This window comes from Strix uralensis, chromosome Z (genome assembly GCF_047716275.1).
Source record: "Strix uralensis isolate ZFMK-TIS-50842 chromosome Z, bStrUra1, whole genome shotgun sequence".
Taxonomy (NCBI): Eukaryota; Metazoa; Chordata; class Aves; order Strigiformes; family Strigidae; genus Strix; species Strix uralensis.
The window spans coordinates 6,222,265-6,233,350 of NC_134012.1; the positions used below are offsets into that span (position 1 = coordinate 6,222,265).

The window sequence follows — 11,086 nt, forward strand, 5'->3', positions numbered from 1 at the left end:
TGAAGATCTTGATTTCTTCTATGAAGGATAGAATATATAGATTTCTTATTTCCTCTGCAGGAGATTTATTCATCCTATACTTGTCCTGTGATCCTTGTACAATCATCCAATAATTTAAGAGAAAGATGGTTCCAAAAACTCGCAGGGAAAGGAAGACAGTATAAAAGAAAAATAACTACTTTTAAAGTCCTAACATTTTACATTCTGGAAAAGCAAAGATTAAAAGAATGTCTCAGACACAGAAATTATAGAGATACTGGTAGGCTGGTAATAATGATTTGCGAATGAATAGTGTGACTTTACAAAGCATTGAAGTAAGAGTTGAGAGCTTAATCCTGTTTGGTACTGAACATCTCACTGCTCAGCAGTTTACAGGATGAGTCCTAATGTATCAGTGGATCTCAGTGAATTCCTGAAGCTCTTCACTTCTGCCTCTTCATCATTTGTGAAGTTATTTTAGAAAGGAAAAAATACAGGTATCTTGTATTCCCAAGTGCACTGTGTGCATGCAGACTGTATCTTTGATCAATCTGCAACAAATTAGTTGTTTCAAACAGAAGAAAATAGGGTCTTCAGTTTCCTTCTTTGCACCATTTCAAAAGCAGAAACTGTTCCATGAACAGTGGCTCCTGCAGCTCCTGTTTGGCTTCTGCTGTTTTAACGGCCAATCATTTGAGTTCACATTTGTGCTGAACTTCTATGAATGCAGACGAAAAGATAACTGGGGGAAAAAAAGAATGTCTTTAAAAAATGAAGCCTTTCTCATTCATTTTAAATAGTTTGAATGAGTTGCCTGGAAAATATGAAAGCTTTTCCTGTTGTCTTCAAGAAGCAAAATAAATTACATTGCAGTCTGGCAAGTAAGAAGAAAATATATTCTAGAAAAAGGACCAGAGCTAATAGCTATCTTGTTTTTCTCAACTAGAGGTCAGTAGCTCACTATGCCTCCAAAGCTAAGGACATCCAATCCAAATTTGACCTTTTTTTTTTTTTTTAAATCACATTCCAAATGTGATTTATAAATTGCACAGCCTGCTGTAGATAACTCAAGGCCAGCTGCCATATCAAATGGCATTTTAGAGGCTGGTTTTTAAAATAAGTTGAGAACATTTGAAAGCAGTCTAAACAAGTCTAGCAGTCTGCAGCACTGTCAGTCATTATTTGCCATCAGCAGTGCAATTAACTGCAGGTAGGCAATGTCCAGTATGCAAATGGCCACTGTATTTGTGCACAAAATTATGAACTAGTTATAAGTTATATGCTTTGCATGTCTAGTTAATTGCCATAGCAACGGAAGACAGGAACCTACTTATAAATGAAAAGTTAGATCATGTCAGGTTAAAAATCTTTCTGCTAGATTTGCTAATGGTTTTTCTGTATGGTGTTTATTATAATACGTGGTTTACATTGATAGATTCAACTCCTACGTATAATCTACATACTTGGCACAGTTAAAGAACATTTTTTTAGTAGTATTATTTAATTTATTCTTATTATTTAATACTATTATTTAAAATAACGTTTCTAATCTAACATTTGACACTTTTTCTGTTTAAATCATGAGTGACTTCTATTACTCTCACCTGAGTTAAGACGATTTGTATCAGATGAAGATCTAGCTAAGCTCATTCTAGTCTGTGCCTCCAGCACACACATCTCCCTCCCTCATACCACACTAAGAGCTGAAGGAAGACAACATGCTTATACTAACAGTCTCTACCTTGAATTTCGATATGCATTTCTGGAGGAAGGTTGGTCTTCAAAATCTTTCTCTTTGCTTGGCTTTGAACCTTCTATCATCAAGCACTTATAAACTACGTACAGTGGAGTAAACTCCCATTTTAGAGCATCAGTAGATAGAGCAAGTTGAAAAACATAACAAGAATGTGACAGTATGTTTCACAAGTTTAAAAGTTTTATCTGCCTGTATCTATTCTGAACTCGAAGGTCATGTAATACATATTCTCATTCTTGTATCACAGAGAGGGAAAAACAGTCCTTCTCCTGGCACTGGACTCTTTTGCATAGCTACCAATTGCATGCCAACCAACTTCTGACTCTTTAGCCAGTCCCGGGAAAAGTACTTAGTAGACAAGAAAGGAAGATAGCTAAGATTGAACGTGGAAAATTTACACCCAGAAACTCTGTGTATACCAACTAAAAAGAAAGAATGTCTTTTTCCTCCTCTTAATCACACCAAAAACACATGTGCACACACACACATACATATGTTTATACATGTATGTCTATTAAAAAAAACCACCTCCCCAGTCTTTTATAGTGGAAAGCATCTTCCAAGGGATGGAGTATGCCTGTAAACAGTAGCTCTACTTTTGGTGAGAAATCAAGACATCTTTCACCGTCTTTTACCTAGTGTTGTTCACTTGTAACTCTTCATGGTGAAAAGGCTACTCCACCACAGAGTAAAAAACTTCAAAGCAAGTAAATGGGCTGTTCAAATCTGTGAATCCCCTCTCTTGCTTAAGAGGGATTCTTAAGTAAAGAGTGAAGTAGCAAGTATTCTTCAGTGAATAGTAATGAAGAAATAAAATGTTTCCAAAATAAAGGAATATGACTGTCAAAAATTATTTTTCATGAAGCTTCTTTTTAGATTTTAAATGAACAGTGCCCCCTTTATTTGTCTGAACACTGAGATGTTCTGTACTGAAGCAAACTCCAAATAGAAGCCAGGTCTAGCTATTCTTTTAAAATAATCTGCCTCTAATATGAGCAGGATTAACTGCTCCATGAAATAACATGTTTAAAATACTCTGCTCAGGATAAAAAATATAGTTAAGGTTCAGCGGACAACATAGTGACTTCACCATCTGAGGCGTGGCCTCTCCGACATTATCATAAATAGTAGGAACCAATAATGCTGTGGCCAACACAGATTTTTCATGTAATTTAAGTTTCTGCCAGACATGATCCAGAAAGATTCTCTGCGGAGAATTGGACTCCCTGAATTTTCATCCACCATGCACATCCATTGACACAGCACACAAAAAATCTTACCTGATGCAGCCTCCTATTTATGAGTCCTGTAGATGTGCCCTAAAACCTGATTTCCAGCTCGATGTTTGGAGCAAAGCAAACATCAGTTGTAATAAAGTCCGCCTTTCCTGAACTGCTATTCTTCAGATATTTTTTCTAAATTATTCTGTCATAAAACATACAATAGTTTTCTTTTTAAAGTATGAATCAGCTTACATTGTCATTATTCAGATTTGCTGCTTATGCCATAAAACACTTAGTTCTATTGAAAAATCTCAGTGAATTTTTGAAGGCAAAACATCCAAATTGCTTGTTGGACATAATTATAAACAAGACTTGTTTATATTTCAGAAATCTTTTTGGCAGAGAATACCAGCACATATTTTCCAGGTTTTTGTTCTCTTTTGCATGAACTGATCATAAAATAAGTTATCATACCTAAAAGGACACCAGCATGCATTTTCTACTTTTTTAATAGCAGCTGTAAGAGACTAAGCTACAGAGGATCTATACATATGTGTGTGGGGTGTGTATGTGTAAACTTGCTGAAGCTGCTGAATAAATGTTTTAGCAACTTACACCTTTTAAGTATGCAGGCTGACATAAATAGATATATCCACTGTAAAATTCTACAACAGGGTTGTCCAAAAGCAGGAGCTTCAGTCCACTTTTACCAACAGAGGCACCTTGTAGTGTGGGAGCCTCTGGGCTGGGGGAGGCTCAAGCTCCTTCAAAGGGAGGGAGCGTCCTGTAACAGATGACTAGAGAAGAAAAAAATGTAGGGCTGTTATTCTTCCCTAGTGTACTTTCCCAGCCTCTGTCTTTCTTCTAGCTCTATCTTTAATAGCCCCTGCTGATTTTGCCCCTAACAATTTATCTGATCTTGAACAGTAGTTAAAGGCTGTGGAAAACGTGCCACAGTTTAATTATGTGTTGTATGGGGAACCATGACCTTTAGGTGGCTCAGGACAAACCTGCTATCATTCCTTGTCCCCTCGTGGCTCTGCTAAGGGGACAGTGCAATATTGCCCGCTATTGATTTTCTCCATGCCACTTACGATTTTACAGACATTTATCATATCTCCTTTCAGGCTGAAGAGACTTAGTCTGTTTAATAATTTGCAAAAGGACAAAATTTGGTGCTTGTGGCCATCCTGGTACTTCACTCTGTATATTTGCTGTTTGAGATAAGGCAGAACCAGACAGATCTGCACCCACCCAGAACTCAGAATGAAGATATGTGCTGGCTTTATGCAATGACACGTTAATTTACACTGCTCTTTATTCCTTGACCACTAATCACCTTGGGTTTTATTGCCATTGGGCATGTTTTTCATCTGAAAAATTACATAGAGCTATGGAGTGTAACTCCAGCATCAGCTTCTTGAATGCTATTAAATCGTTAGTCTTTAGAGCTGTTGTATACAGAAACAAGCTTCTCAGAAACAAACATGAAGAGTGATCATCTATGGTATGAGGGTGCCAGCTCTTTGAGAGCTTTTAATTGCTTAGGTGGTTCATTTAGTATTGACTGTTTGGGCATAAAGCAACAGGTAATTAAAGAAAAATCACTTTTGGCTACAGAAATAGCTTTTTTGTACTGGTAAGTCAGATGTACAGTTTGTGTCCTTTGTCCTCCCTGCTCTTTCCAAGTTTCTTGGCTCCATTAGTGAATTCAGGATGAATTAAAGTGAAGACTGACAAAGAATATATTTTTCCAGTAAGAAATTTGCCATGGGTCCACAGCAAAAAAAACCAGTAAATTTGCTCTTAGAATGTTATATTGCATGCAGGTCACATTTGGGGATGCTGACAAAGGTTCCCTCACTTTCTGATATTTCCCTGTATTTCTGATATTATTTCCCTAAAATCCTTTCTCAGATCTATCATGTTTAGTTAATTTCTTGAAACTGGATCTTGAATTTTGAGGAAAGGTGAATTTCAGATTTGCATAAATTAACTTCTGAAACAGATGAGTTTGACTTCAGGTGCTAATGAAATCATGTATGAGTTAGAAATACAATTTAATTCTTGTTTTCCTGCTCTAAGTAAATGACATCACCCTACTTTCTTCAGCTACATTTGCTGCTTGGTTTGCATCACATAATTTTATTTATTTTGCATAGCTATATGTGGATATGAATACTGGGGCTGTAGATGGGTTCTTCTGGTAAACAACATTTTTTGTTCTAAGCCTTCATTTAAATGTTATCTCTGAAATACATCTTCCATAGGGAAAACAAAATAGAGAGTAAAAGAATTTTCCAGTAGTTCTGCACCAAGAATTGTCTGCAGTTCTGCATCGCTTATCATCTGGCATGGAAACAAATATCAACAGATATATTGCATGCATGAGCAGGATATCAAATGAAAAAAATTTGCTTTTAAGCTTTCCTAGCTGCATATTGTACGTTGGGGGCTGCCAATCTGTAATTTTAATAATTTATTGTATGCTATATTGCCACAAATGAAACTCAAATTCAGGCACGTTCTTGTTAGAAAAAGCTCCAACTGATTTATGTAATCAACACTGCACTTGGGCAACAATCAATTTTTTCCTGCGGTAAATACATTCTTTTCCTTAGACTCCCAATACTGTTGTTTCTGTGGTCAGTCTGTCTGCAATTTTATCCATCTATCTTAACTCCTAGGTGCTTTAATGTTCTCATCTCTGTGTTAGAGAGATGCCAGATGAGAAGGGAAATTTATCACTTGTGAAAGAGCATCACTTGTGGAGGATACGTTTTGTTCAAGATGCCAAATTGATAGCACTTGAGAGAAGCTTTTGAAATTCAAAGAAAAGGTGCAGCACAGAGCCAAAAAGTGAAGATTTTCATATAGTGCTTTGTAAACATGTCACGAAAGAACCAGCTTAAGGGCTAAAATAGTAGATCAGCCTCTTCTGAATTCAACGTCTGACATTTTTCCTAAGAACTTCTAGGAAACTTGTCATTCTGCACTAATTCAGTCATATAAGCACTTCTTCAGGAGGTCCATATTCCTTCTCTGTGTGGTGCAAATGAAACTCATTCATTTCAAGTTGAAAAGCCATCAAATTGAGTTTTTACAAATGAAAAGTGAATTGGCTGACATTTGAAGAGAATGAACATTTCCCATAAAAACTGAAAATATCCCAAGAGAATAATTTGATCATTTTGCCAAAAAGTGGTGCCGTGGCCTTTGAATTTAAATAGCGGCTGCCAGGGGAAAAAATCCAGCATTATTTTAACACAGACAGAAGTTTGGGAATTCACTTATGTATTGGTTAACTCATACTACTGGAGATAACATTGTACCATGTAGGATTTTTTTAATTTGATCACAAACTGATGCTCTTAATTCATATGCTGACTTCTGTTTGACAGAAGATAGTATCCTTGATAATCACTAACTTTACAAGGGTTTATATAGTTGCATCCAAGCTGCATTCATAAGTGATACAATAAAAATTCTTCTTAACTTTAATTATTAATGTTATTTTGTTGGAAACAATAACAGGATCTTCTGGGATTAATTTGATGTGATACAAATGCCAAGTAAGAAGACATGAAATTTTTTAAATGTTAATGATTTTTATGTAGCTTTTAGAGCAGGGCCCTTGGTGTTGGCAGAACAGCAGATTAAGCTTTGAATCAAATGTTAAATCTGCACCAGGACTGAGCGTGCCACACTCATACCCAGCTCCAAGGTCGCTGGCATGTAATGAAATCCCAAGGTCTTATCAAAAGCAGGTGCTCTTTGCAGCAGCAGTTGGGTGCTCCGATGATCAAAATTCAGCATGGAGAGGTACCCAGGGATATCAGGGGTGTACCACAACTGTTCCTTAGGCCACACAGACTTAAATGTTCTCGTTACTTGCCCTTCAGGTGTTCCAGGGAAATTTTGACAATGACACGCACCGTAAGAATGTCATCGACCCTCCGATCTACGCCCGGCACATCCGCATCCTCCCGTGGTCGTGGTATGGCAGGATCACCCTGCGGTCGGAGCTGCTGGGTTGCATATTGGAGGACTGAGGTGGATCTTCGTTAGGCATCGCAGCTCTTGGTGTAGCTAAAAGTCCCTCCGTAGAAGATACTGTGCAAAGCCTGTAGGATGCTCAGTGGGTTTTTCATGAACAAGTGCTCATTTTGTGGTAGGCCGCTAACTGTCTTTCGCAAGGAGGTCTAAGCCTGCCCTTTAAATGATCCAATCCGATTTTGTCCTTGAAATCTGTTAGTGTTGTCCCTTCTGCTGTGGAATTATCTTTCTAATTTTCCTTTGAGTTGTCACACTAGTTGAAATGTGTTAGGGAAAAACAGCAGCATCCTTTTTACAAGAGAAGCGGAATAGCATGACAAAGCTCATTTGCAGCTTTAGAAACATTGGGCTGACGAGTTCTCCATAAATCATACTTGCAAAAAGTGATACTGCAGCTTTTAGCAATAAGTTTACTTGGGGATGACTGCATTATAGTAATTGTGCCTATCAAACACTGTCAGTATTTATGACATATATTTTGGAAGATACTCTGTGGTACTGTAAAACACAGTACCTGTGATATTACAAGCTACCTTTCATCACTTTCATCTGAACAGCAGAGTCCACACACCCAAAGGGTTTTCCTAACTAACCCCATTTTCCTTCTCTATTTTGCATGCTGTAGACATGACCTCCATCTTTTCTGTTTAGTATCACCGCTAATGTTACTTTCCTTGAAAGAGGTGACCTGTTTGCATATGGAACAAAATCTGCTATCAGTGTATTATGAAGTTAATGATTTTGCCAAAGTTTATTAATTCTGCTTGAGATGTGCTTTTTCAAGGAGGCTGAGATGAGACGCCAGGGTATTCATCTTAAGTATTCACATGGGTAAAGGCACACAGCGCATCAGAAATCCTGAGCCCGTTTCATGACTTGCCCAGGGGTGAGCGCTCAACCCTAGACAGAGCTGCCTGCCCAATTACTTCTTTCAGAAACCTCCTTAATTTCTGTGAGGAGGTAAATGTGGGGTGAATGTGCTAAAAGACACACAGGAGGAATGACTCTCTTACTGCCAGGAAACCCTCTCAACAGGCTCTTCTTATGGTAGCAGTCACAGCCTTCCTCCCAGGCACGAAGGCAGGAGGTGTCGTAGGGGTTCATCAAAGCTGGGCCCTTGGCACCCTCCACTCCCAACTATGTATTTTCAGACATAGGCCAGCGAGCTGCAAGGAGGCTGCTTTTTGTCATGCCTCATCTACAGAAAAGCTTCAGACATGCTATGTAGTTTTAACAGCACGATAGCCAGCGAGGACCCCAGTTTAAAAAGTAGATTTTAGGAGGAAAAGTGGAGCAATAGGGGGGACATCCTCCCCTATGCCTCAGTTTCCCCTGATGATGGAGATAAGGATACCAACCTTTGTAGAGCTCTCCCAAGTTTCCTTGGAATAAAGTGCTCTATGGCTATGTTGGAGTAGCACCTAAATCTAAAAAAATCCTGGGGCAAGGAGTGAGGGGACATTTTATCTGTTACCTGAAATAGCAGCATTTGGGATTACTGCCACCCTTTTAATTTCATAACATGCTGATGTGGAGAGAGAGAGATAGATAGATAGATAGATAGATAGATAGATAGATAGATAGATAGATAGATAGATACAGCTGCATGTTTTAGCAAATGTCACTGAACTTATTTTTTGTCACTGTTACATTCTCATCGAAACACTGAAGTACGAACCTGGGCACTGCTTCCCAGGCAAACAGCTAGTTAGCCCACAGTCTGCAAAGGGCAAAGTTTACTTTGGAAACAAAATGGTTTGGATTTCAAAAACCTGCATTTAATCACACATTCTCCACCACAGACAAAATGTATTATCCATTGAACTGTGAAAGACTCTAGAATAGCAGCCAGGAATTTTACATACAAGAATTGGGGATATATTGGTGGCGGTTTTCTGATAGTGTCACTTAAACTGTCACATTTTAACAAACAGAACACCCTGCCTCTATAAAATGACTTAATCCTTAAACTGTATTTATACAAGTATTTATTTTATAAGGCTTAGACATTTAAAGACTTCTAAAGAAGAGTCTTGTAAAGGTAAAAGTATGTGTAAGAAATGTTGAGGTCCTGTGCAACACTGCTAAGTTTGTTCTTTATTTTTTACTTTGTGCTGCATAAAAAAAGCCACTAGACTGTTACTGTCTTGTCTGTAACTGTGTTAACAGCATTCCTTAATGATGTATATATGGAGTGGTCTTCAAGCATAGTGAGTGATTTTAAAGAGAAAGTCAATCATGATGGTATTTCTAAAGAGCAAAAAAATTCTGAATAATGGAGGATAAGTGTATTCCTAAATTACTTACTGCCCATGTTTTGCACTTTAGGCTCTACAATAAAAAAAAATTTAAAAAAAAAGAAGTAAGATTTATATCTGCAGGACACACAAACTATTTAAAGAGGTCCAAAAACATTTTCCTGTTGTGGAAGAACAATTGACCCTGAATTTAACTACAAATATGAAGAAAAGCATGTAACTATTTCATTAGTCGACTGTACCCAAAAAATGGAAGGCCATTTCAGAAAGTTAGGGTCCCTAGTTTACCAACTTGTTTTAATGTTCTTTTAAAATATTTATTCTGTGTTCTTAAGTGATTTTTTTTCGTGTTATTCATCTTTTGCAACCTCAGTTTTGGTTTTGAATTAATCTGTCTTGGTTTAGTAATCTAATTATTGTCTATTCACCTGCATATGAAAAGTGTTGTCATGATACCTAAGACAGTAATTTTATTTTGCATTAATTTAGAGTTAAGTATTTTCATCCTTAGTCCTGTGTCAGATTTCATCTGCCAGCAGTCTTCACAACCTGCAAAGACACTCCATACATTGTGATAACACTCTGTGATGATTTATAAAAGAATCATATATGTGATGCCCTTACAATTTCAACCAACTTAGTGGGGCTTTGTCTAATGAAATTATTCCTTAGCTACCAAGAAGCTTTCTTTAAATGGCATTGTGCAGCCATAGTACCAAATTCTGCTCCCAGTGTCAGCAGTATATGTCTGAAATAACTCTTGATTTCTGTGGAATACCAGATTTAACAAAACAGATGAGAATCAGATTATGGTCTAGAATTAAACCTTTTCTCTTCAATTTTATTTTCTTGCCTTGGTGAACACCATTGACATAAGGGACAGGTTATAAGTTAACACGACTGTACTCTCACAGTGAAAGCAACTGGCATTCCAAAATCAGAAATAAGTGCAGGACATGATATGTCCCTTTAAGAGGGGAAGGAGAAACACCCCGAAATGATCCTTGACTTCTGTATTAATTGTAACAATGGCATTGAACAAGACTGAAAATGTTGTCCTAATTAAATTTCACCCTGATCCAGTTAAGTATTTGTAGGCAGACTTCACCTTTCTGTAGCTCTGTAAGTGCTACGTTTATAGCCTAGGAAATAAAGCACCGGCACAAGGCTCCGTTTTATCTGTGTTCTGTTAAGGGCTTATCACGTTAACTGGCTCTGGTTTTGAGGTTGACTTTCTCTTTTGGAATGGCTGCATACAAATTCATGTCAGTTTTGAAGACTAAGGATACTAAATGAGTGTATCTTTGCTATACAACAAATATGAACTATAATATTCAGTGCTGGCTTCTGATGTGTCAGTAAGTACAGAAGTATCTCGGACACAATGACCTTTGCAACCTTTCAAGCTGTGTAATATTTAAATGGTTTTGTATATACTTAAATCATGTAGAACGATGTAAAACCAGTATGACCTTGTCTAGTCTTCAAACTTAACAATAAAACTTTTGAAAAACGAGGTCATTTTTGAAGCACTTATATTGCAATACCTTGAAGGAGATACAACTTATCTCAGCCTCACTAGCAGCAAATGCGGAGCAGAGATATGATGTGACATTTTCCTGGATTCATTTGTGGGGTCTTTGTGGTAGGTAACTTTGTTTCTGGCAGAATCAGCTGTGGTGCTGTGCTCCCTTCAATGTGTTCCCTTTGTTCTTTCAGATAAAAAAGCAAAGGTTTGAATGAGTCTAAAAATATTTTTGTATCTTACTGGTCTCTGAATGAGCACCAGAAATGTAAACTGACAATTTCATTTC

At 37.4% G+C, this 11,086-nt stretch overlaps 1 protein-coding gene across 2 annotated transcripts in view; it reads left to right on the forward strand.

The window, feature by feature from the left end:
- EDIL3 (EGF like repeats and discoidin domains 3) overlaps positions 1–10,788 on the forward strand; it is a 255,683-nt gene extending 244,895 nt beyond the window's left edge. For both annotated transcript variants that reach the window (XM_074855638.1, XM_074855639.1), the window contains one exon: positions 6,861–10,788. In XM_074855638.1, the coding sequence (XP_074711739.1) occupies positions 6,861–7,010 (150 nt within the window). In that variant the 3' untranslated portion in view covers positions 7,011–10,788. The remainder of the gene's footprint in view (positions 1–6,860) is intronic.
- The last annotated feature ends 298 nt before the right edge of the window (positions 10,789–11,086 follow it).